Source organism: Abramis brama (genome assembly GCF_963993115.1).
Source record: "Abramis brama genome assembly, chromosome: 1".
Lineage (NCBI taxonomy): Eukaryota > Metazoa > Chordata > Actinopteri > Cypriniformes > Leuciscidae > Abramis > Abramis brama.
This window is the reverse complement of record NC_139963.1, coordinates 27,919,084-27,946,382: the sequence shown is the minus strand read 5'-3', so window position 1 is coordinate 27,946,382 and position 27,299 is coordinate 27,919,084. Positions and strand designations below refer to the sequence as shown.

Here is a 27,299-nt window from a genome sequence, read left to right as displayed (position 1 = left end):
GAGAGAGAGAGAGAGAGAGGGGATCACAACAGTTGGCAGCGTAAGTGTCTGCCTCAAAGATGCCTCGGAGATCTTTCTTACTTGAGTCACGTCTGTCTCCATGCGAATGGATCCACCTGCGAGCATCAGAGGAGTGACGCTCATTTTATATGTGTGAAGATCGAACCTGTCACTGTCATTTCGGGCCGGAGAGCAGAGGTGAGGTGAGGTGAGCGCAACCGCTGCGCTTTCCTCACACAAATCAAGCTTTTTCAGCCCGGGTTGAAGCTCATTCAAGTGTGTGAGCCACTTCGTATAGGACTATGAAGACCACTCGAAAATGCCGTGCTCTGCTGTCTGTGGGGTTAAATCTTCTGGCACTCTTATTCTCAACGACGGCGTTCATCACGACCTACTGGTGCGAAGGGACTCAGAGAGTCCCCAAACCCAACTGCAGTAAGGAAAGACGGCATAATTGTATTGACTATGGGGTGAACGAGACAGACCCGAGTAAAGTTCACTATAGTTGGGAAACGGGTGACGATCGCTTTCTCTTTAGGCATTTTCACACGGGCATCTGGTATTCGTGTGAAGAGAATATCCATGGAGGAGGTAAGAGTTACATTTTAAAGTTTAAAGCGAATCCTAACGTATTCAGTGACGCGATGGTTTTTATTGTTTTGTTTGTTTGTCTGTGTATGTAACTCTGTGTTTTAGGCTGTATACGTCTTAAACTTTGATAAAAATTTTCCCATATTTGTCTGTCTGCAGCAGGTTAAAGTAGTTTGACATTTATTCCTAAACTGTGTAAACGAATGTCAAGTAGCTACAACCTATAGTTGAAAAGTGCATTATATTAAGTTAACCAAGAAAACCTCCTGATTTTGATGATATCTGTCAATTAACATCAATTAGAATTCATTAATAAGATCACAAATTCAATTATACAGTATAATACATTTATGTGAGAGAGTGTTTTTGCACAGTGGGGAAACTTCAAGGCCGTGTGTAAAGCAGTGTGAATGTGTTGCGCAGTGGATTGGCGGGGAATGATTGTGCGCCAACAGCTTTGGAAACATCTGTCTGGATTTACTTAACTCTCAATGAGTTTTGAAGAACTTGGTAAAGGCACCATTAGTTAACCACATTCACCATGGTATACAGTGAAATAAGCAGCTCTTGGACCCTCTCTCTGAAATGTTTTTTCTAATCTCAGACTAATAAAAGTTTTGTCACGAAATCTACTGTAGAACAGCAGGAGTTATTGGTTAGTGAACATACACCAAGATTAAAGGATATCCTGCTAAAGGAATAAAACATGAAATGTCACTTTGTCTTTAATTAAATTGGCTTTCATTATAATATTTTATATTTATGGTAAATATTACAGCATGAGATAACATCAGTAAATTAATACCCAAATAAACTATGAGATAAAAAAAAAAGTGTAAAAATCTTTACCTTACTTAATCAAATAAATAAATAAATACTATTATTAATGTAAGAAAAAGCTCTTTGCTTTCCAAAAGAAAATGTTTATTCATTCATTCTCAAGGACATGTTGAAAAAAAAAATTTGTGATCAACAGCTAAATCCAAGATCGGGGCTATAGGTTCAATGTTGTCTCACTCTGACATAATGTCTTCAATAGACAGACGTAAACAGAAAGTTCAGTATTGGATTCAATTTAATCCAACAGACATTTTCAGGGGAGTGAGGGAAGGTCAGTGTGTGTTACGCTGATGAGGATTCAGTTATGTGACTAGATTTTTTTTTTTGTCAGTGTTGTTGTTGACACCCTTTTCTATCTAGTGATCAATGGGATTTATGATTAATCTGACAGTGTCAGACAGGCTTTGTGCTGAAAACTCATCACACATCCACACAAGTCTCTGCATGATGATTTATCATCATCATTAACATAATATTCAGTTATACCTATTATATAGGTATACCTATTACATTTGTGCATTCATTATCTTACATACACTTTTTATCAGGGCAGAAGCACAAGAAAGCAAGAAATTAAACAAAAGCCCAAATACATTGTATGATGTTTTGAGCCCTTTATATTAAAATGCAGAAGCAGTTTAACGGCATAAACATCAATAACTGTAAAGTTTTATGAAGTGACCATTCTGACTAATGCCCCGATTTAACACTGAAACGTCCAAGAACTTGTTCAGGCGGAGGAGTGGCAAAGCCACATAGAGAGCATGAAAATGTAGAGTGCTAATTAATAAATCATACTTGAAGATCTCTTCTCTTTGCCCATTGCCTGATCAGTACAGTACCATATAATAATGCTAATGGCCATCAAATCATTCACTCTCATTGCCGATGCAATTACCCTCAACCTCAGATACCAGATTAAACACATTAGAAGCAGATCAAAAGCCAGGGGTCTTTAATCATATGGAAGACTGGAAGAACAGGAATGGATTGAATGAAGATGATTACAGCTTTTAAATCCATAATGAGTGAGTCAGCCCATGTCATTCTGATTCCATGGGGTAGGCATTAAGGAATTGCATACTCAATATGTATGTAATATGACTGCATCACACCGTGCCAGAGATTAGCTGTTAAAAGCATATAGAATCAGTAGATTTCTTCAATTATGATTTTTTGAAATAACATGCTATTTCAATCACTTTTCTTTTTAAAGGGCACCTATTATGCCCCTTTTCACAAGATGTAAAATAAGTCTCTGATGTCACCAGAGTGTGCATGTGAAGTTTTAGCTCAAAATACCCAACAAATAATTTTTTACAGCATGTTTAAATTGTCATTTTTTGGGGCTCAGGAAAACGCGCCATTTTAGTGTGTATCCCTTTAAATGCAAATGAGCTGCTGCTGCCGGCCCAAAGGGCGGAGCCTCATGAGCTCCAGCCAGGACAATCTCATCTGATAATATCAAAAAAGAAACTCTCAGTAGCGGTGTTCATTTCGACCCGGAGTCGGACAATAATGCCCACAGAGCCAGAGAATATATGCCGTATGGAGATAGAACAGGTATAGTTTAGTTTTTATTATCTTATTTGTCATCTGCTTTTATCCACTATTAATACAAGCTTGCTGTAGCAGACCCCGTCCGCATGATGACCTAAATATACTGATGAGTTCAGTGAAGTTTATTGTACATCACACAAAAGATGAAGCGTTAGTTTTACTCCAGAAAATCACTGAATAAACACAGTATAAGATAAGAAGTGCGCATTAAAGTCGTTATCCATAAACTCTCTCTCTCTCCCTTTCATTATCATGGAACATACACAGCCGGATGGCAGAGGCAGGCTAAATACACATTAATTGCACAGATATTAACATAAATAAATAAATACGTAATATTCAATAAAAATAAAAATAAACATAAATAAGACTTATTCATGTTTCTTTTTTATTCATTTTCATCGATTGCAAAAATTAACTAGATTAATCACACATTTTTTTTCTGTGATTAATCACGATGAATTGCCATTAAAAAACCTAACGTTTTTAATATATTTTATAATGTAATAATTTCACAGTTAATCTCCAAATTAACGTAGAAACAACATAAAGACAGTATATTTTAAATATTTGTCTAACAGGTAGGAAATGTAGCCTACAGAAATTGAATAAAGTTATCAAACTGCATAAATTTAAATTATATATAGATCCTATATATATATATATATATATATATATATATATATATATATATATATATTATATATAGTATTATATATAATCCTTATTAAAGTTACAAAAGTTCTTTAGTCAAGAGCAGTGAGTGTTTTTCTCTGTTCCCTTTGTTCTTTGATTAACTTTACTGACAGAAAGCTTTATTGGCTGCTGTCTGTCACGATCCACACATAGGAAACAGAGAGAAGATCCAATTGCAATATGTATCTTTAATGAGGGTAATCCGTTACTCAGAAACAGTCCATGCAGGGGTCAAAACCAAGATAGCAATCCAACAAAAATAGACACAAGAAAAACAGGCAAAAACAGAACTAGGAAGTGGCGTGATAATTACAAGGACTCCGTGACACATACTAAAACAGACAGGGTTATATACACAGGGAAATGACAATGCTAATGGGGAATTGGCTGAGTGCAATGATTAATGACAAGGGACAGCTGAGTGCAATGAAGAAACAAGGATCGTGGGGAATGTAGTTCAGAAAGTGACAGACACCGTGGGGAAGGAGGACATCTAGTGGTTACCCAGGGAACACAAACCAAACACTGTGACATAACCCCCCCTCTACGTAGCAGCTACCAGACGCTCCAAGACGTGACAGACAAAACAAGAGTCCAGGCGGGAGGTGGACTGGTGGAGGATCAGGGGGAGGGATGGGGGGCCAGGTCCATGGAGGGAAACGGGGACAGGGAGTGACAGTCCATCGGGCGGCCAGGGCGGAGACGACAGTCCATCGGGCGGCCAGGGCGGAGACTCTCCCTCGGGCGACCAGGGCGGAGACGACAGTCCATCGGGCGGCCAGGGCGGAGACTCTCCCTCAGGCGACCAGGGCGGAGACGACAGTCCATCGGGCGGCCAGGGCGGAGACTCTCCCTCCCCCTGGAACAGACACCGGCTCAGGAACTGGAACAGACACCGGCTCAGGAACTGGAACAGACACCACCGGTTCCGGCTCAGGAACTGGAACAGACACCGGCTCAGGAACTGGAACAGACACCACCGGCTCCGGCTCAGGAACTGGAACAGACACCACCGGCTCAGGAGCAGACAGTCCATCGGGCGGCCACGGCGGAGACGACCCCTCGGGCCGCCACGGCGGAGATGACCCCTCGGGCGGCCATGGCACAGGAACAGACACCGGCTCAGGAACTGGAACAGACACCACCGGCTCAGGAACTGGAACAGACACCACAGGCTCAGGAACTGGAACAGACACCGGCTCAGGAACTGGAACAGACACCACCGGCTCAGGAGCAGACAGTCCATCGGGCGGCCACAGCGGAGACGACCCCTCGGGCCGCCACGGCGGAGACGACCCCTCGGGCGGCCATGGCACAGGAACAGACACCGGCTCAGGAACTGGAACAGACACCACCGACACCGGCTCAGGAACTGGAACAGACACCGGCTCAGGAACTGGAACAGCACCGGCTCAGGAACTGGAACAGACACCACCGGCTCAGGAACAGACACCACCGGCTCAGGAACAGACACCACCAGTTCAGAAACTGGAACAGACACCACCGGCTCAGGAGCAGACACCACCGGCTCAGGAACAGACACCACCAGCTCAGGAACAGACACCACCAGCTCAGGAACAGACACCACCGGCTCAGGAACAGACACCACCGGCTCGGCGGCGATTATCCTGTCCGAAGACACAGGCTCAGCGGCGGCCATCTTGTCCGAAGACACAGGCTCGGCAGACGTGACGTGAACAGGCTCGGTGGAGACCCTCTTGTCCGCAGACACTGGATCCGGCTCGGCAGCGGCCATCTTGTCCGAAGACACAGGCTCGGCGGCGGCCATCTTGTCCGAAGACACAGGCTCGGCAGATGTGACGTGAACAGGCTCGGCGGCGGCCATCTTGTCCGAAGACACAGGCTCGGCAGACGTGACGTGAACAGTCTCTGGATCGGCAGACGTGACGTGAACAGTCTCTGGATCGACAGACGTGACGTGAACAGTCTCTGGATCGGCAGACGTGACCTGAACACTCCTGGGAATCTCTAGGATCTTGGATAGCATAGAAAAATAATCCAATAACGTTTCAGCGGCCATCTTGTCCGAAGACACAGGCTCGGCAGACGTGACGTGAACAGTCTCTGGATCGACAGACGTGACGTGAACAGTTTCTGGGTCGGCAGACGTGAACGGTCTCTGGATCGGCAGACGTGACGTGAACAGTCTCTTGATCGATAGACGTGTGCCTCCTCCCCCTTCTCCGTCCGCGATGGCGAGACGGCGGCTCCGATCCGTCCCTCATGAGCCCAGGGTCGAAGGGGGGCCATGGCGGAGAGTGATGTTGGATTTCCTCTCGACCACTCACTCCTCTGCGACCTCCCCGGGTCCCACGGAAAATGACTAGGCGGGTTCCCTCAAAACCAATCCTTCTCTCCCGCTCGGTGGCTGGGGAAGAAATACCGGAAAACATACCGCTGGATCTTTGGGGACGGAGTCCTTCTGTCACGATCCACACATAGGAAACAGAGAGAAGATCCAATTGCAATATGTATCTTTAATGAGGGTAATCCGTTACTCAGAAACAGTCCATGCAGGGGTCAAAACCAAGATAGCAATCCAACAAAAATAGACACAAGAAAAACAGGCAAAAACAGAACTAGGAAGTGGCGTGATAATTACAAGGACTCCGTGACACATACTAAAACAGACAGGGTTATATACACAGGGAAATGACAATGCTAATGGGGAATTGGCTGAGTGCAATGATTAATGACAAGGGACAGCTGAGTGCAATGAAGAAACAAGGATCGTGGGGAATGTAGTTCAGAAAGTGACAGACACCGTGGGGAAGGAGGACATCTAGTGGTTACCCAGGGAACACAAACCAAACACTGAGACATAACCCCCCCTCTACGTAGCAGCTACCAGACGCTCCAAGACGTGACAGACAAAACAAGAGTCCAGGCGGGAGGTGGACTGGTGGAGGATCAGGGGGAGGGATGGGGGGCCAGGTCCATGGAGGGAAACGGGGACAGGGAGTGACAGTCCATCGGGCGGCCAGGGCGGAGACGACAGTCCATCGGGCGGCCAGGGCGGAGACTCTCCCTCGGGCGACCAGGGCGGAGACGACAGTCCATCGGGCGGCCAGGGCGGAGACTCTCCCTCAGGCGACCAGGGCGGAGACGACAGTCCATCGGGCGGCCAGAGCGGAGACTCTCCCTCGGGCGACCAGGGCGGAGACGACAGTCCATCGGGCGGCCAGGGCGGAGACTCTCCCTCCGGCGACCAGGGCGGAGACGACAGTCCATCGGGCGTCCAGGGCGGAGACTCTCCCTCGGGCGACCAGGACGGAGCAGACAGTCCATCAGGCGGCCATGGTGGAGACGACCCCTCGGGCCGCCACGGCGGAGACGACCCCTCGGGCGGCCATGGCACAGGAACAGACACCGGCTCAGGAACTGGAACAGACACCACTGACACCGGCTCAGGAACTGGAACAGACACCACCGGCTCAGGAACTGGAACAGACACCGGCTCAGGAACTGGAACAGACACCACCGGCTCCGGCTCAGGAACTGGAACAGACACCACCGGCTCAGGAACAGACACCACCAGCTCAGGAACTGGAACAGACACCACCGGCTCAGGAGCAGACACCACCGGCTCAGGAACAGACACCACCGGCTCAGGAACAGACACCACCAGCTCAGGAACAGACACCACCGGCTCAGGAACAGACACCACCGGCTCGGCGGCGATCATCCTGTCCGAAGACACAGGCTCAGCGGCGGCCATCTTGTCCGAAGACACAGGCTCGGCAGACGTGACGTGAACAGGCTCGGTGGAGACCCTCTTGTCCACAGACACTGGATCCGGCTCGGCAGCGGCCATCTTGTCCGAAGACACAGGCTCGGCGGCGGCCATCTTGTCCGAAGACACAGGCTCGGCAGATGTGACGTGAACAGGCTCGGCGGCGGCCATCTTGTCCGAAGACACAGGCTCGGCAGACGTGACGTGAACAGTCTCTGGATCGGCAGACGTGACGTGAACAGTCTCTGGATCGACAGACGTGACGTGAACAGTCTCTGGATCGGCAGACGTGACCTGAACACTCCTGGGAATCTCTAGGATCTTGGATAGCATAGAAAAATAATCCAATAACGTTTCAGCTGCCATCTTGTCCGAAGACACAGGCTCGGCAGACGTGACGTGAACAGTCTCTGGATCGACAGACGTGACGTGAACAGTTTCTGGGTCGGCAGACGTGAACGGTCTCTGGATCGGCAGACGTGACGTGAACAGTCTCTTGATCGATAGACGTGTGCCTCCTCCCCCTTCTCCGTCCGCGATGGCGAGACGGCGGTTCCGGCTCAATTGCCCCACGGAAAATGACTAGGCGGGTTCCCTCAAAACCAATCCTTCTCTCCCGCTCGGTGGCTGGGGAAGAAATACCGGAAAACATACCGCTGGATCTTTGGGGACGGAGTCCTTCTGTCACGATCCACACATAGGAAACAGAGAGAAGATCCAATTGCAATATGTATCTTTAATGAGGGTAATCCATTTCTCAGAAACAGTCCATGCAGGGGTCAAAACCAAGATAGCAATCCAACAAAAATAGACACAAGAAAAACAGGCAAAAACAGAACTAGGAAGTGGCGTGATAATTACAAGGACTCCGTGACACATACTAAAACAGACAGGGTTATATACACAGGGAAATGACAATGCTAATGGGGAATTGGTTGTGTGCAATGATTAATGACAAGGGACAGCTGAGTGCAATGAAGAAACAAGGATCGTGGGGAATGTAGTTCAGAAAGTGACAGACACCGTGGGGAAGGAGGACATCTAGTGGTTACCCAGGGAACACAAACCAAACACTGTGACACTGTCCCTTTAAGACCAGCTGCTGCTGCACGACACATCTCACACGCGCCTCATTCTCTCACAACTCTTTGCGTTCATTTAAGACTTTATTTCACTAATTTAAGACTGATCAGTCTGCTCTTATGAGGATACTCGACAAAACGGACATTTTGGCATAATTGCGTGTGTTAGTGTTCGTTCAACTTCAAGCCGAAAGAGAACTCGATTCTAGCACTCAATTTGTCTTGGCTTGAATGGTTTAAAAGCATGTGCATGAATAAGAGCGAATCATATGTAACGCCAGCCAAAGGATGACAGAAAAAATGGATGCTGCGTTAAATATTTACCACTGAGTCTTCTACTCCCATTTCTACCAGTGACGTTTATTCAACTTCCTGTGTCTACTACCTGCGCAGATATCGACTGCGCAACTGGGTTGTAGGTTGCCAGTTTGAGCTCTCATGGGTTGAAATTTCTATAATGCGTTGATTGTGTGAGTGAGTAGGATGCATTTCATACAAGACCTGGCAACTGGACAACCTTGGAATAATATATTGATGTGATTATTCATATAACGAGGTTTGGGCCATACAAATTATGGGAGTTTCACGGGAGAAATAACAAAACGGGAGGGGGCGGGAGGGAGATGGGTGTGAAATACGGGAGACTCCCGGGGAAAACATGAGTGTTGACAGGTATGGTTACAACTAACAGTAAACAAATATATACACACCTTTTCAGTGGGTGCTTAAGAAACTGGTAAACATTATATCCGTAAAATGACTCGATGAGTGTCATAAAGTGCGCGCTCTCACTTTCATTTCTGCCGTGATCAGTAACATTAGGCCTGTCGCTCTGGAGACTGTAAGCTTGATCTCGAACAGTTGTACTGATCCATCCTCGAGTAACAATGAGAGTAAATGAAGACTGCTATGTTCATTCTTACATCCAGCAACAAAACACCTCAATCGCTTAGGAGACATTCTTGTCTACAGCTGCTCCAGCGTCGAAACAATGGCGGACTGTGTCCAGCTCACTCAGGGCGAGTCTATGCTCAAACTGCAGTGTCAATCAACAGTCGTGGGAGGGGCCTGTGCAAAGTGATGTCACATTGCCCCGAATCTGAGAATGGCTTGTTCTGAGACAGTGCTTATGATTTATGGGGATTTTTTGATTATGGGGATAATGATTTTTATCATTATAGGGTGGTTGTGTACACACACTGCCAACACACATTTATGTTCAAACACCATGTAAAACTGAATTTTGCATAATAGGTGCCCTTTAAAGCAGGGCTCAGTAGTTTCGGGATTTCTTCGCTGTATTCTCGCTTTTTGCTCGCAGGTTTCTCTCTAGAGCTCCCCCTACAGCTTCGGAACAGATATTTGACAACACTGTTGTAAAAACTCGTCGGCGATTCTCAGACACCAGAGGCTAGTAGATCAACAACATCAAAGCAGATGGGACATTCTTTAAAACGTCTTCTTCAGGCGCCGCCTGCTCAAAGTTGCAAGTGCGGATTTTCCGCTCACGGGCACCAGGGGGGTGCGAATCAACCACCATTCAACCCCAACTAATTAATATAACCATTCCAATGACTCCGAAGCTGTTCAGTTAAGGTAAAAAAGTTACTTAGATCACCTTTAAGGTATAAAACAGCTTTATTCACATTTGTGCGTGACGAGTAGGCCTACAAAAATAAGTCTGTATCCAAAAATGGGACTAGAATGAATCATTGTAGACATTCCATGTCACTGTGAAATGATTACCACAAGTGCCTCACCTAACTGGTGAAATAAACCCCCCTAGAAATTCAATTACTCATGTTCTTGCACCATCGGCCAGTTTTGGAATCAGTTAATGCATTTCTCCAGGTGCCGTGAGATTCCGTTATTCAAATTGAGGAGAGGTTACCATGGGCCACTTATCTGCCAGGCAGAAGGATTAAACTCCCTCCAGGGACCTTATTTACTGAGGAAAAAAGCTTAGGGGAGACGTAATGAGAAAAGAAGTGCACTTAGAAGGTGCAGAATATGAAATCCAGAATATGACACCCTGTCATGTTCACTGGCAACCTAATGTGTGATCAGTCACATTCTGAACTACTTTCTGGCCATGTACACACTGCAGCTATAAATGTGGTTGTCAGTTCACCTTTTAGAGCTTAATCCTGTTCTGTACACACACACTTCAGTCATTTAGGGGAGTGACAACCGCATTCTACAACCAAATTAACTCCCAAAAAAATGCAGGTACTGACAACCACGTTTACTAATGCTATGTATACGGATCCGAACTGAACAACTAGTTGTTAATCACGTATTTTAACATGCGTCTGAGATGAAATTACAGGGAAAGTGGTACGATCTTGACTCATTCCTGTTGCCAGATCTTGCTAGAAAAACAGCGAACAAGAACAAACCCATAAAAGAATGAAATGAATCAAAATGCTTTATGCTGAAAATAATACTGAAATATCACGACCCGCATCTGCTCACTTTAATAACTCCTTAAGCGCAATCGCTTTATGAGCCAAGCTTAAAGGCCCACTGAAGTGCCTTGAAATGTGAAGCGTTTTGTTTATATCTCAGCTTGGCTGTTGAGCTCAGTAAAGCCGCATTTGACAGCTTATGACAGCCACAGTCTAATAGATTTAGATTTAATATGAAACTGTTACTAAAGCAAAACATAATCATAGTATGAACAAAAAGGTAAAAAAAAAAACTAATCATAGTTATGCTGAGAATGTGTAGTTTGAAAAGTGTGTAATTTATGTAGGTGTTATCTCTTCTACTCATCAGTGCTCTTTCTAATGCCGAGTCGGTCAAGCCGTTTCTCCTCCTAATCTCCTCCATATCGCTTTAAAATACAGCATTCTGTGTTGAATTCAAATGGGTCCGATACGTTTTGTGTTCACCATATAGAAAATAACTGTGTGAACAAGTGACTGATTTCAGCCACAGCTTCAGAATCTACGTATTTATAGTGCAGGGGACGGGATGCTTCAGATTCTAGGAAGCATATGATTGGACAGAAAATCTGACGATCAGCTGAAGTGCAGCAGAGCTGCCAACTCTCAAAGAGGACACTGACACCGACAGACAAGACAGAGCAGGTTACTTTTGATATGAAACTAATTCTCAACTCTCAAAACAATAAATACTGTTTTTCAACCACAGAAAGAGGTCAATAAAACAGCTAGAGAACAATGCCACATAACGTTACATTTACCTACATTAACATTAAAGCCGTGTAATGGCTCACTCCAGGGTAAACTCAAAAGTTGGCAGCCCTGGGTGATGTCATCAGAATCGTTTTGAATGCTTTTATTTTCTATCTTAAATCTAAAATGAATTTTGGCATTGTTATGGAACACACTAGCTTATCCTTCTACCGCATGGTGTGGCCATATGGCAACATACTCTTTGTGTTCATTTCCTTGCCACTGTCTCTTTAAGAAAACATTCTCGTTTTTTTTGTTGGAACGAGAAGACCTTAACCAATGATGTGCTTTGGTTAAAGGAGCTGTATGTAAGAAATGTATTTCAATTAATCATAAAATGGCCCTGATATGTCACTAGACATTAAGAAATCATGTTCATTTCAAATACTTATATCACTGACAACAGTAGTCCGGCCAGGATATTGTCATTTAAAAGTGATAGTTGCAGCCCTCAACTGATGTTGATGTTGTCATGTTGTGTTTTGGCCTGAAGCGCCACACCTCCACCTATGTTTCGGCATCCGGGTTGCCAGCTCTGCTCTAGTTACCACAGCTACGAAGCAGCCTACGTTCCTGCTGGATCCTGCAGCCTATCTGGCAATCTGGGGGGATACACCGCTCTACAGTAATTTGAAAGTGATTGCAGTACCAGTTTTGGCCACAATCTTACATACGGCTCCTTTAAGTCACATGACATGCAGTTTTTTTTCTGTGGCGCTTTTCTCTTGTCAGTAGTTGCTGAAAGCAAACTAAAACAAGCAACAATGTAACAAACAAGGACCAGCCCATATCACATACACAAAAAAATCAGAAACATCACCTCAGGTAAGTTATGATGGCATTTTCACCACTCAAAAAAGTTTTTATGAAACTAGTTTTTGGAAAATCGATCAAATGTCTGTGTTGCCAAGCGGCAACACTGTGCAATAGTGAAATGACATTATTGCAATAGTTTAGCTAGCTAGAAAGGTCAGCTGCAATCTGTTAATCTGTAACATTAATGCTAGTGATATTATGTTGATTAGTCATATGTTAAAGGGATATTTCACCGCTGGAAAGATGAATGTATATTTAAATTTGGTCATTTACTGTATGTAGTAGAAATGTGAAATTATTTTAGAAGTTGGTGCCTTCTAGACTGAGAAAAGCCAGAAAATGTTTTTTTGGCTCATGTGGATAAAAGACAACAACTCCCAGAATGCACTTGCTTCGCTGCCCTACGAGGCCACTCCCCAGCCACGCCTACCGGTTACAGAGGGCAGTATCTGAAGAAATGATACAACTAAGCTACTAGTTGACTCGAAACTGAAAAGACGCCGTTTTATCGTGAGATCCCACCCCCTATGGGCGGGTTGAAAACATGTGGAACTAGTATCCCTTTAAGGACTGCCAAGGGATTTGTATTTAAATGGCAATTTTTTTTCCAAAAATGTCCACTATTGTATGTTGTTGCCGTATGGCAACATATCATAAAGTACCTTAAAATAGTATTTTTTCGAAGCACTTCAAGTTAAGCCATTCTAAGAAAAGAAAAAGAGTCAAATATTTTTTTCTATAGGTCTATCATGCATGCGGTAGAGGGTTATAGATAACCTTAAGGCGAACATATTTATATTAAATAAAAAAATCAATTTTGATTTCATGGGGACTTTAAACAACAATCCCAAAACACTTATAATAAGTGTGCATGGCAACACTGCAAGGGCACGCTCTGTGAACCAGCTTTTACGAGCATAAACAAGACATCACGACGCCTCAGTCAACTGCGCTTTAGTTAAAATTGCTGAACATAATGAATCTTTTGTCACTGTAATATTATCAGAATAGCAGATACCAAACATGTGAGACACCAGGTCATTGTGTTTACCAAAGTGTCATTCATCACAGTTTCTGGAGTGAGTCGTGTTCCATACACACACAGAACGACAATTTTGTGGACTCATCTAAATGTGTAGTCAGTCCTGAAACATTACATTGTGTATGTGGCCTCTGTTTGATTTATTTATTCACTTCTGCTGTCACTATAGAGCAGGTTTCTGTAAGGAACCACATGTGGGATATTTTCATGATGAACATTCAAAAATCTCATTCATCCTGGCAGTGTTTGGGGGTGCAATTTATTGCCATTTATTTGAACTGCTTTTGTACTTTAGCCAAGTTTTAAATGCTACTTTAAATTTTGATTTATAATAAAACTTTGGTAATAAAACTTTGAAAGGCCTGTGTGGTCTGTAATGTAAAAGACAGAGTACATAAAGTTGTGTAGAGTCTGGCAAGCCTGGAATTATGAGTGTTGTGTCTGCAGACTTGTGCAATAGTGCTACTGCCAATATATTTAATGTAGCCCTATTCTTTGAACTGGGGCACACTGAGCCACATAGCTAAAAAGGAAAATGCCTTTCCATATGAAATTGTTTTAAATGATTTATGTACAAACTTTAATATGTTGTTGTCTTCATATTACCATGCTACTTTAGATAATCTCTCACTTCTATTTGACCTCTGTCCTTAAGGCACAGCTAAGCATCTTCATTCATCCCTCCACAGGCAAGATTATCATTGAAAGTTGCAGACTAAAGTTTTTTTTTTAAGAAATAGCCTTCAGCCTCAAATTATCCTCACCAGTTTAATTAAAAGTACAATTTAGGAGGATGCACCAAAAACTTTTTATGTTCTAGCCCAGAGACACATAGGACAATCTTAATTAAAACAGTTTGGTTAGACCACAGACATTTAGACTTTCTACACATTTATATGATCACTATAATTACAGGAAAAGCACGTTGTATGCTACAAATGTAATGGCATTAAGCAGCAAGTGTGCAAAAATGCTTAATTTGCGTAATCAAAAATGCCTGATACCGAAATGACACGTAGAGGTTAACACTAAGAAACACTACAATCTCTTTAGACAAAAAAATCAAGTGATGGATTCATCCAGGGGGAAGCAGACTGCTGAAGCTGTCTTATCACTGGAAAACAGCACTGTAGCATCACATGCATATTTCCATATGCAATATCACTTTTTAGTTGAGTGTGATGGTCTTTCTTCAGCAGCCACTTATGTGCCACTGTAAAGATGAAGATGAGCTCTCTGACTCGCGGTACACAAAAAAGAGCTTGTAGAGCACAGATGTTAACTTTTTGGTTGTTTTGTGTCTTTCCAGGTGAGAAATGCAGAAGTTTTATTGATCTGGCCCCGGCATCTGAGAGAGGTGAGTAATGGTTGTCATTAGAGTGCCGTTGAGGCTTGTCCAACAGCACACACTGAAACCTATGACAGATCTCTTATCTCTGCCTTGGAGCATCCCTGCATTATTATTTGATGCATGCTTTGTGTGTGGTAGATTATGGTAACAGGCCACAAATCTGTATGTAACACACACACACACACACACACACACACACACACACACACACACACACACACACACACACACACACGTGTGTGTCTTACAGACAGATTTGTGTCTTACAGACAGATTTACTTTTTAGTAGAGTGTGAGGGTCTTTCAGTCAGCAGAGACTTATGTGCCAGGGGTTAATCTAGATTTCAACTTTTTTATTTTTGTTATATGAAGGTCATATTAAAACTTGAAAACTTCTTTTCTACTATTCAAATGCATTTTATCTATAATTTATACTTTTATTCTTGTCAAAGAAGACCAAGAGCTTTAATCTTAAAAGTATGAAAATCCATTATTAATATTTAAAACTGGATTGAAACAAAGAAAAGTAAAAGGAAACTTCACTTGTGAACAGACTTTTTAGTGCATCATTTCCAAATTGCGTAGTGATAATAATAAAAAAAAAAGGTGTGTGGCCCTTTTTTAAACAAATGTAAAAAAATAATTAAATTTTCACCACAGAATGCTGTTAAACACAATACACAATTTGAGACATGATGGAAATGACGCTGTGTATGACAGATAGCAATTCTAATGTGATGCTTGTGTGTCCACTGTTGGACACATGTTTGCAAACAAATTAAATAGTGAGAGTGTTATTTTCTAAATGTCAACAGGGTTTGTAGTTGAAAAAACACCCACAAACCAAAGCGTGATTACAAATTTTAGTTTTCTTTAAAGTTACATGATAACGTAACGCGTTCCTTTACTAAAAAATATTTTTAAGGCAGTCTTTTGTTGGCGTTTTTCACGGTGGCAAAGCCTTCAGAGGGGAAATATCATTTTGAATATGGAATTTTATTTGCATACTGCATAATACATCTCGCCTTGAACAATTCTGGAGATACTACTCCGCAATCAAAAAGGAAAATGAATTTAGCTTGCAAATGACATCTGCCACAGTTTCAGGGGAGAATATTTGCAAGACAAACTACACAATTGCTCATTGCTCTTTAGACTCCGGTTTTTAAGTCATGACTGACTCTCAAGGTCTCCAGTGATAATCATGTTTGATACAAAGCTGCCGATATTTGTGGAATCAGCCGAAGAGTGATGGAAGTGCATTTTGATTGAAGTGTTTTCAGATTCATCCCTCTATCTAAGTGTTGTCTTGTACGGAAGTGTTTGTGCAAAAATTTGAATGAGAAATTTGATTTATCACTACTGAATATGCTCAGGTCGACAGAAGATTTAGTGCTTCTATCTCTGTCTTCTCACAGTGACGATATCAAGCCCTCAAACAATACTTTTCTCTGCCTCAAGGAGCCCTCGAGAAAATTGACACACTGTTTATATTCGCCTTTGAAAAATGTAGGGCAGACTTTCAAAGGTGCCCGATGTGTTTGAACTCTTGAAGACAAAACACTCCAGACATTAATATTGAATAATGCCATCATTTTTCAGGTTACGATGCTTTAATCACTCACCACCTGTGTTTCTCAAAGTCTGTCATCTTTTATTTACAATGTGTGTGAGAGAATGTGTCGGGAAACCCCAAACGAAGCCAAATTTTACAGTGGACAATGGGTAGAACAGGTGTAGCAGCAGACAAGACTCCGAACGTTGAAAGTAAGCAAAATAGCCTTATGATCTCAGAACAAAACAACTCCTGCTATCTCTGCCGAGTCCTCTGAGGAAGCTCCGGGGTGATTGGGAATTCTGCTAATTAGAAGGAGCTGATTGCTATTATGGAAACACCCTTGAGTCAGTCTGATAGATACTAGATGTTTCCCTAATCTCTCAAAAATACATACAAATAAAATGAAATAAATAAAGATTAAACATCCTTTTGAGACACGAGTGCAGTTTTTTTTTCAAATGGCAGATGTTGCTGTCATGTCAAGTTTAATATAATTACCGCTTATGAGAAAGCCAACTTCTAGTAAGAACTCATGTGTTTACTCCTCTTTGGAGTATACAGCACCATTACAGTCCAAGTGCTTCTATTTTGCATTTTTCTAATTATTATTATTTATTTTTTTCAGTAGTGTTCAAAACTTTGGGTTCAGATTAAAGAAATAAACACTTTTATTCAGCAAGGATGTATTTAATTGATCAAAACAAGTGACAGTAAGGAGGGGAGGGGACATGAGATATTAATTAGTCGAAGTATCATGTTACCTCATGGGAATTTTGATAAAATGTCATGGTGACAAGTAACGTCATCCTTATGTCATGGCCACGCATTGTAAAGTCGTGGCCTTGAGATCCTATGTTGAGGGAATGACATCCTTTTCTCCTGGCCACAGTCCTGTAGCTAACCTTACACAATGATTACGAAATTTGTCTTATTGTAAAAACATTTTAATTTATAGGATTAAAGAGTAGAATAAAAATCTAGGCATTATTCATGAAGTAATTTATACCACTGTATTGTATGACTGAGCACTAGACAGTAATTGCAACTTTTTATCTCACAATTCTGACTTTTTTTTCAGAATTGTGTTATATAAAGTCGCAATTGTGAGTTATAAAGTCAGAATTGTGAGATATAAACTTGCAATTGCGAGAACATTTTTAGAGTTGCGAGTTATAAAGTCAGAATTGCGAGTTTATATCTCGCAATTGCGAGAAAAAAAGATTATGATTCGCAATTCTAACATTTTTCTTGCAATTGCAAGTTTATATCTCACAATTCTGACTTCATAACTAAAAATTGCGATAATAATAATTTATAGATAATAATTTATAAAGTTTTATTTATATAGCGCCTTTCCAGGGCTCAAGGACGCTTTACAATGAACAAGCAACAATAATGGCAATGGACAATGATAACAAACAAAACAACAGTAGGTAGATGAGAGTAAAAGTACAGTAAAGGAGAATTATGTAGATGGGGCAGCATACAGCAGAATACAATCAGACACAACGAAATGTAATACAACTTAAGAATGGTAACATTCAGAAAATAAGTGAGTTTTGAGCATAGTTTTAAATTCAGAAATAGTATTAACACAACAGAGTGATCGTGGGAGAGAGTTCCATAGTTTGGGTGCAACAACACTGAATGATCTGCCCCCATTGAAGCTATAGGCGATGCCGAGGGACAACGAGAAGGTTTAAACTATATTTGTAATGTGTTCTTTCATGGAGCAGTTACAGTAGATAATGCTCATATAGATATTATACTGTAGATAATGCTCATATAATACGCTTTTTACTTAGTGAACTCAAAACACCTATCTGCACTTTGCAAATTGAACTCAACGTAAAGAAGAACTATGCAGAAATATACCCAATGCTTGTCCATTTTATATGCAGGGGGCGAGTTGTTAAATTTCCACTTGAATCAGACCGTTTGAATAATGACAGAGAGAATGGGGCAACAGCGCTTTGCTCACCAGTGTGTGTGTGTGTGTGTGTGTGTATTGCAGGTGTCCTTTGGCTGTCAGTTGTGTCTGAGGTGCTATACATCATGCTGCTGGTCGTTGGCTTCAGTCTGATGTGCCTGGAGCTTTTTCACTCCAGTAATGTGATCGATGGACTCAAACTGAACGCCTTCGCCGCAGTCTTCACCGTGCTGTCAGGTAGGCCTGCACCCTTGTCCCCAACTCACACTTAGAGAAACTAATTGCGCATTACTTCATTACATTTATCATCTATACAAAGACACACGGCCTTGTTTTCCTGTTTGGTCTCACCACAGTCACAAATGATGGGGATAATAGAAAATGTTGGGCTTTTTTTTGTTAGTCCCTGCTGAAATTTAGTCATTCAAAATCTGTAATTTTCAAGTATAGTGACTTTGTAACAGTGCTGACAGAACTTTTAAATGACAACATATTGTTTCTTGTAACATTAGACAAAACATTTGACTACAATTTTACCTGACTATAGTTTAAAAAAAATTGCATTTCCAGTTATCCTTTACCGTTTAATAGTTTGGGGTCAATAATATTTCTTAAAAGAAAACAACTTCACATTAAGGACACATTAAATTGATCAAAATTAAAAGTAAAGTTCAAATAAATGCCTTTATTTTTATGAATATTAAGCAGCACAACCATTTTCAACATTGATAATAAGAGCACCAAATCAGCATTAGAATGATTTTGAAGGATCATGTGACACTGAAGACTGGAGTAATGATGCTGAAAATTAAGCTTTACCATCAAATAAATAAATCAAATTTAAAAATATATATAAAAAACCCCCAAAATAAACTGTTATTTTAAATTGTAATAATATTTCACAGTCAATCAAATGCAGCCTTCGTTCTTTCAAAAACATAAAAACTTACCAACCCCAAACCCTGGAAATATTTTATATTTAATAGCTTGTTTTATCAAGAATCAGTGAAATCTGTTAACTAATAATAATTTCACGCTTGATTTCGGAATGAGATGTGGAAAAATTTGAGTTCTCCCCAGATTACATCTCTCTATCTGCAGTCCAGTGCATCATGGGTAAACCCCAGCAATTAGAATGCCAGAACAGCTGCTGCTTTTTGAATTTCTGATTATTTGATTTGAATACCTTTAACTAATACCCAATAAAGTCCAGTTCATTTGGGGCCTTAATGCCTTTTAATTCCAACTGTAGCAGAGAGAGAGAGAGAGAGAGAGAGAGAGAGAGAGAGAGAGAAAATTACTCATCAACCCAGCGGTTAAACATGGGTTTGGATAAAATAAAAATAAAAATAAAAATAGGCGTTTAACTTTTCAAAGGAACAACAAAATATCTATTCCCATATCTTCAGTTGTTGACATCACAGTTTGTCCGTCTAATCAAACTAGTTTTTTTTTTTTTTGGCACAAATTCATTTCACAGTTTGATTTAAAAGACATGTTTGTTGCTGTTTCGGGTCATCATCTGATTATCTGGGTCTTCAGGCAAAACCAGTTGAACAAAACATATTTAAAGGAAATCACAGTAGACTAACAAGTTTTATTTAAAGTAACATAAGGTAAAAAAAAAAAAAAAAAAAAAAAAAAGTAATGCAATGCCCTATTTTTCCTTTTTACCTTTGTTTCTCCTGTTTACTGGTTAGCAGGGAGGTAACAATGGTATATTTTGTTTATTTCTAAATCCAGGAAAGATGACCCGTTTTGTTTGTTGTTTTTGTAGCCGACTGAACCCTCTCATTTTGAACTATATTTTCCCTTTCCAACGAACGAAATCTTACCCCTACATGTAACAATAAACATTGATTTCCTTTGATTACTTTGTTTCGTTGTGGAGTGTTTACGGGAGCAGGAGATGGAACTCCGGGCGACAGCTTTTAATAGGCGTCGCTCCATATGTAACATGAGGATTTGCAGTTACACAGTTTCATAACAACTCCACCTTATTCATCTCTCTGTGGCTTTGTGCGCTTGACACTAGATAGTACACTGGACACCCTTCACTGATCCTATATTGTATTTAATAGGGAACATGTTCTACCTGCACATATGCAGGGATTTTGTCTGTGATCCAAAGGATCAAAAGTTAATAGTATTTGTTTGTCAGAGAGAATTTTAAATCTGTACTGAAAGTGTGTTTATAGCCAATGCAAATGCAAATTGTGAAGACCAGTGTTTCCCAACCACTGTAGTGTGCCGCTACAGGTTGTCAGGTGTGATGTGGAAAATTATTAAATGTCAATAAATAAATAAAATGATACAAATAAGTATATATTGTCGCTGTCAGACGGAAACATTGTATCTCTCTCTATTTTTTTATCTTTAAAAATCAATACTACTGGTCATCCTTGATGCCTGTATGTGGGTTTTACAAATATTTAACCAATGAAAAGCATTAAAAAGATCTTGTGTTTAAACCTCATAACTTCATTGGATCCTCAAACTGTCCGTCAACCCTAATAACTCTAGCCGCCTCTTTTGTGAATGAATTGCTGCATGCTGTTTGGAGTTATAAACTGTAAGTTGATCGTAATACGATGCACTTACTGCCTTAGATGTGGCTGTTCCAGTGATGGACACAAGACATATCATTCGCTGGTCAAAAACCTCGTAGCTCCATCTGAGCTTGCTTTTCATTAAATGTTAATATTACAATGATACTTGGACATGTCTGACCATATATAAAGCCATAATACCAACTTTAATGACACAGTTGAATTATAAATAAAAAAAATACAAGGTTTCTGACCAACAGAGATGATATGTAAATTTGTTGTTTTATCATCACCAACAACATCATATAACCAGCTGTATGACCTTATTGTTATTTTAGTGCTTAGTGGTGTGCCGTGGGATTTTTTACTTATCAAAACTGTTCCGTGGCGAAAAAAGGTTGGGAAACACTGGTGTAAACAGTTCCATAAATATACAAATACGTCCATAAACTGGTCATAATTTACTCATCCTCATTCCAAACTTTTTTTTTTTTTTTCGTGAAACACAAAAGGCGATAAAAAAAATAAGTTATTTTCCATACTGGATCATTGAGCCAAGAGTCGGAACTGATTAATGACTCAAGAGTTCATGTCATGCAGGTTTGGAACGACATGGGGTGAATAATTAATGACAAATTTCTTTCTATCCAATGAGCAACAACAGTATGAGAAATCACCAACTGCATTTGTTGATTCCTCAACAGGTCTCCTGGGGATGGTGGCTCACATGATGTACACACAAGTTTTCCAGATAACAGTCAGTTTGGGACCAGAGGACTGGAGGCCTCACACATGGGACTATGGCTGGTCCTTCTGGTAAGCACTTCCTATACTTCCAGTCACATCAGCCAAAACATGATGGATGATAAGCAGTGAATGTGTTGATCACATACACTAGTTCAAAAGCTTGGTGTCAGAAACATTTGGTTATTTTTTTATTCAGGAAGGACAAAGTGGACAAAAGTGGCAATAAAGACTTTCAAATTGTTACAAAAATGAATAATAAAAAAATTGTCTATTCAAAAAATCCTCAAACAGTTTCCACAAAAATATTGGTAACACTGATATTGGTTACAATACAGGTGCACTAATATGGATTAACACATGCTTAACTAATACACAGATAATCCTGAGTTAGCTAATGATTAAAGCAGACAACTGGAAGTTGAAATACATGGTTTGACCCATTGCAGTTATTAACCCATTCATTTACACTATTAATTAATACTATATGTTGATAAAGAATTAATACATGTTGACATCTGATTAATAGGAATTCATATATGACTTAAACTATTATTCAGATTCAGACTCTTTATTAGTTGCTGATGCGGTAATCATAAATTAATGGTTTAGTTCTTCATTAGACATACATGAACTATCTGTGCATTAGAAAAGCATAAATTAATGCACCCATTTGGTAAAGTGTTACCAAAATAATAAGCAGCACAACTATTTTCAACATTGATAATAATAATAAATGTTTCTTGAGCAGCAAATCAGCATATTAGAGTGATTTCTGAAGGATCATGTGACACTGAAAACTGGAGTAATGATTTTACATTTTAAACTCTTTTTTTTTTTTTTTACTGTATTTTTGATCAAATAAATGCAGCCTTGGTGAGAAGAGACTTCTTTCAAAACATTTAGGAGTCTTGCCACCCCCAAAGTTGCGAATGTTCGTGAACATCTGATTTTAAAGTCATTTTAAAATATTACTTAAAGAGGCAGTTCACTCAAATGACAATTCTCTTCCTTCCTCACACACGTCATTTAAAACCTGCATGACTGACTTATTTCTTTGGAATTCAAAACTGTTTTTTTTTTTTAGGTGAATATAGTCGCAACTGAATGAGGACTGGTGAAAAAAATGACAAATAGCACCATAAAAGTATTGTAAAAGTAGTCCATACTCCATATGGCTTCTGTGCCATATTTTGAGCCTTTTGAAGTCACTTTAAATGCGGATGTTGTTTTTCCTTGCAAATTCACTTTACATTCAACCTTGCTCAAGTTAATGGGAGTAGCGATATTCGATTTGTGACCAAATCAAACTCTATGTATTTTCACCCTTAGTAGTTTCTGATCAATAATTAAATGGATTTCTCTACAGCAGAATAGCTCTACATCCCATCCCAGTACACTGTGATTTTGCTTCCATCCTGTGTTATATAATTCACCAAGGCAAAGAGGCGAGGTGTCCTCAAAAGTCACAGATGTGCTGGTGTCTGGTCTCATTCTGCAACAAATTAATCTGGCTCTTGCGGACCCTTCTCATTTCAGGTTCACTTTCTCCAATATACAATAAATGCTCTTTTTCTAACTGAATGGAAATGTAGAATTAAAAAAAAAAAAAAACTTCAAAATGGTTTCCTCAGTTTCTCTCAATATTCTGAGGCCACGTTAACCCATATATCTGACAAACGGACCAAAATGAGTGAAACATTGTATAAGCATATTTTTAAGATTTACTATTTTTAATGTTTTTGAAAAAAGTCTCTTTTGCTCACCAAGGCTACATTTATTTGGTCACAAATATAGTAAACGGTTATATTATGAAATATTATTAGAATTTATAACTTTTCTATTTTAATATATTTTAAAATATTTATTCCTGTGATGGTAAAGCTGAATTTTCAGCATCATTACTCCAGTCTTCAGTGTCACATGATCCTCCAGAACCTCCAGTGTTCACAAATCATTTATTATTATTAATGTTGAAAACAGTTGTGCTGCTTAATATTTTTGTGGAAACTGTGATACATTATTTGATAAACAGAAAGTTGAAATTAACAGCATTATTTTTTATTTTATTTATTTTATTCTCTTTGACTTTGTCAAAACAGACAATTTCTAAAGTGTCATGGTCCTGGGATATTCCTACTCATCACTGACCCCTTATAAAAAAAAAAAAAATACAATTAAATAAAAAATAAAAATACAGCACATGCCTACAGGACAAATATTTTGACCTTTACAAAAGAGTTCCTAGCTGACCTAGAAAGCTAAAAATATTTTACTCAGAATAGTTCTCTGACATTCTAATTTTATTAGGCTATATTTATAAGATATACATTAGGCAATATAATTGATTTATCTGTGACTTAGAAAAAAATGGCTTGCTTATAAGTTTATATTTTCTGAAATGCTGCCATTTTTATATTACTAAATCTGTTGTGAATTGAGAAGGTCAAATACTTGTTGGATTGCTAAACTGGATCGAAAACAGTCAGTAATGTCAAACAGTGACCATGTTTGTGTCATTTTGGTAAAAATCCAGTTACATTAAATATAAGGTTAGGTTAGAAGTTCTTTTACAGCCTTTATAAGAATGTAAAAAGTGTTAAATGTGAACTTTTTTTTTTTGTGCGTGTCAGCTCTACAGTGAATTTTTGGAGTGAGTTTCTGTCATTAAATTTTTTGGGACCATTTAGACCAGATAGGGAATGGCTCTATTGGATCTCCCAACAAATGTGTGTTATTTTGGCACTTGGAAATAAGAGACATGCATTGGGGTTCTGACAGGCATGAAAGTGGTATTTATATTGACTGAATTACCACAGATGCTTGCCTGGCATCCATTATTCCAGGCTAAAATTGCTTCATTTGTCCTCTGCCATCTGGCCAATTTCTTGTTTTTCCTCCTCTATTTCTGTACCTTTACTACCTTACAGAATAGCAAGAATCTGCTTTTTTAAACCCTTTAGCTTCATGGTTTAATTTCCCCAGCTCACAAGCACAAATACTGCACTCTCATGGTTTCTGATTGGAAACCAAAGGTAATTTGCAGTCTATAAATCTCATTCATGAATGAACTGGGACTTGTATATAGCTTGATAAAAAATATCAGTACAGTACAAAATAGATGAATAACTTTTCAGTGACATTCAAAATAGATGCATTTTCTGGAATCTCTTAGCAGATTTAGACACAAAGAAAGTTTCTGTCATAATTGAAGGGTTTGAGTGTATGATTCAATGATTAGTTCATAGCATAAAAGTGTGCTTAATTGTCACCACCTACTGGCGTAATGACGTAACCTACAGAAAGAGTCACTGAAGGAATCTGTGAATTGAGTCACTGAGATTAAAGGGGGGGTGAAATGCTCATTTTCACTCAATCTCCTGTTAATCTTGAGTACCTATAGAGTAGTATTGCATCCTTCATATCTCCAAAAAGTCTTTCTTTATAAAAGAAAGATAGGCTGTACCGAGTCTTTCCGGAAAAAAACGAGCGGCTGGAGGTGGGCCGTGTGGGCGAAGCTAAAGCTGTGCTGACGCGCCGAGCTAACAACACACAGAGACATTTGAAGCAGTTTTACTCACCGCCTGCGACCGCAAACCTTTATCATTGTGACTGCTCGATCCTTAAGCATTAGACGATCTGCAAATCCGTCGATCTGGGCTTTGTTTATAAAACAATCATCGTCGAAATGCAGGGAACAAACAGTCTTGCACAACTCCGTTGATGATGCTCTGAAAAAACAAACTCCATCCACTGGTCCCTTAACGCTGGGTTCTTTGGGAATCTGTGCAGGGTTGTCTTGCCCTGGCAACCAAAAACCCACTTCTTTGGTGACACTGACTTCCCAAAAGCTGAGCAGAGCGCTTTGATGAGGTACTGCTTTCGCTCTCTTCTCTCTCTGGTCTACGAGTGCGCGCGCGCCCGCGCTATTCTGGGAGAAGTGCCCTTAGGACCCATATAAGGAAATTACGCCCCAGCTTACGTCACACAGACCCATACTCGAAAAAAACTTTCCGAAACTTGTGACAAACCGGAAGGACAATTTTTGGCACAGAAATACTCCTTCAAACGTACAATTTAATTTTTGAAACTTTGTCCATGTTTAGCATGGGAATCCAACTCTTTAACAGTGTAAAAAACTCAGTATGCATGAAATAGCATTTCACCCCCCCCCCTTTAATCAAATTCCCCATCACAACACCTGATTTAGATATGCTGTTGTGCTGCATGCCACTTGCTGTGGGCTTCATTTCAATTCCACCAAACTGATATAATGTATAATAGACTGGACAGCTCAAAATGTATCTGGGACTGTTTTTTCTAACTTTAAATGTCAACAAGCATCTTTGTTAGTCCATAAATGCAAAATGCCACATTCAACAAATGTCATCCATCCATCCTGTTTGACAATGCACTATGCAAAAAATAAATGCAAACAAATAGCTGCAAATAAATCTCATTATCTTTTTTATACATGTATGTTTCACAGTATGGCCTGGGGCTCGTTCACCTGTTGCATGGCAGCCTCCGTCACCACCCTCAACTCCTACACAAAGACGGTGATTGAGTTCCGGCACAAACGGAAGCTCTTTGAACAAGGCCTGCGAGAGGAGCAAACCTTCCTGGACCCGGAGGCCTTCCATTACTTCCGTGATACGTCCGTCCAGTCCATCTCCAGCTCTATAGATGTTTACCCAAGCCACGGAAGCAGCCACGGGAGCAGTCGTGGGAAAATGCGCTCCCCGCCGGCTTCGGTGGACCAGGGCGACAACACAGAGTCCCTGGGAGAAGAGCAGTGCTGAGAGGACATGTATCCGGTACTGCACAGGTGGCCTTGGTCTGACCGGATATCTCAGAATACTGATTAACTGGGAGGCGAGGGGTTTTTTAAAATATGGATTTTGAGGTTGAAAATGGACATAAATAACAGTATTGTACGAGGCATGCAGGTATTAAGCTGAGCCTTAGTGAAGATAAACTGGTGATTGTAAATAAAATCATGTGGAAAGGGAGCATTTTTTACCCGCCAACAGATAGCTGAATTATGGACGGGCAGGTGGGAAAACAAAACGACTTACCTTGCCATGAAGACTGAGCAGTGCACGCTGCTAAAACCGTACCGTAGCATCTGTTGGTCCCTCGCCCTGACAGCTAGACAAGCTCCTGAGTATTTACTGGTCTTACACAGTATGTGAAATGCCCTCCTCTCTTGGTGAGATCTGCTTGAATATGCCTTCATGTTACAAACAGCAAAGTAGAGTACCGTTTAAATCCTGCCTTCAATACAACAGCAGCTGAACACAGGAGAAGCACAGCCCATTTCAGTTGCAACATCCACTAGGGATAAAAGGTTACTGCCACTTGGATTTTTGTCTTTTGTCGTGCATTACTGGGTTGATTAGCAGCAGTCAATGACAAGATTGTAATCCCTGCCCCCAATTTATTTTTATTTTTTTGTGGCAACATTCTTATTAATGTACATACAATGAATGGAATTCTATCTATTAATGAATGTACTAAATATTTATCAATGTATGCACTATAATCCTGTCTTTTTCATTTGATAAAAGAGGTACAAAATTGTCA

The 27,299-nt window shown here is 40.5% G+C and overlaps 1 protein-coding gene across 1 annotated transcript; it reads left to right on the top strand.

The window, feature by feature from the left end:
• Window positions 1-27,299, top strand: gsg1l (gsg1-like). Its single transcript, XM_084115117.1, has 5 exons — window positions 1-591; window positions 14,891-14,938; window positions 18,505-18,657; window positions 21,674-21,785; window positions 26,203-27,299. Exons 1-5 carry the CDS (start codon window positions 303-305, stop codon window positions 26,513-26,515), a joined length of 915 nt encoding a protein of 304 aa, XP_083971243.1. The 5' UTR covers window positions 1-302; the 3' UTR covers window positions 26,516-27,299.

What these genes read in the sequence shown, in the direction of transcription:
- gsg1l (XM_084115117.1), top strand. Translation starts at nt 303, where the DNA reads ATGAAGACCACTCGAAAATGCCGTGCTCTGCTGTCTGTGGGGTTAAAT. An exon ending in GGCCCCGGCATCTGAGAGAG is followed by an intron (nt 14,939 to 18,504) that starts GTGAGTAATGGT and finishes TGTGTATTGCAG; the next exon opens with GTGTCCTTTGGCTGTCAGTT. An exon ending in AGTCTTCACCGTGCTGTCAG is followed by an intron (nt 18,658 to 21,673) that starts GTAGGCCTGCAC and finishes ATTCCTCAACAG; the next exon opens with GTCTCCTGGGGATGGTGGCT.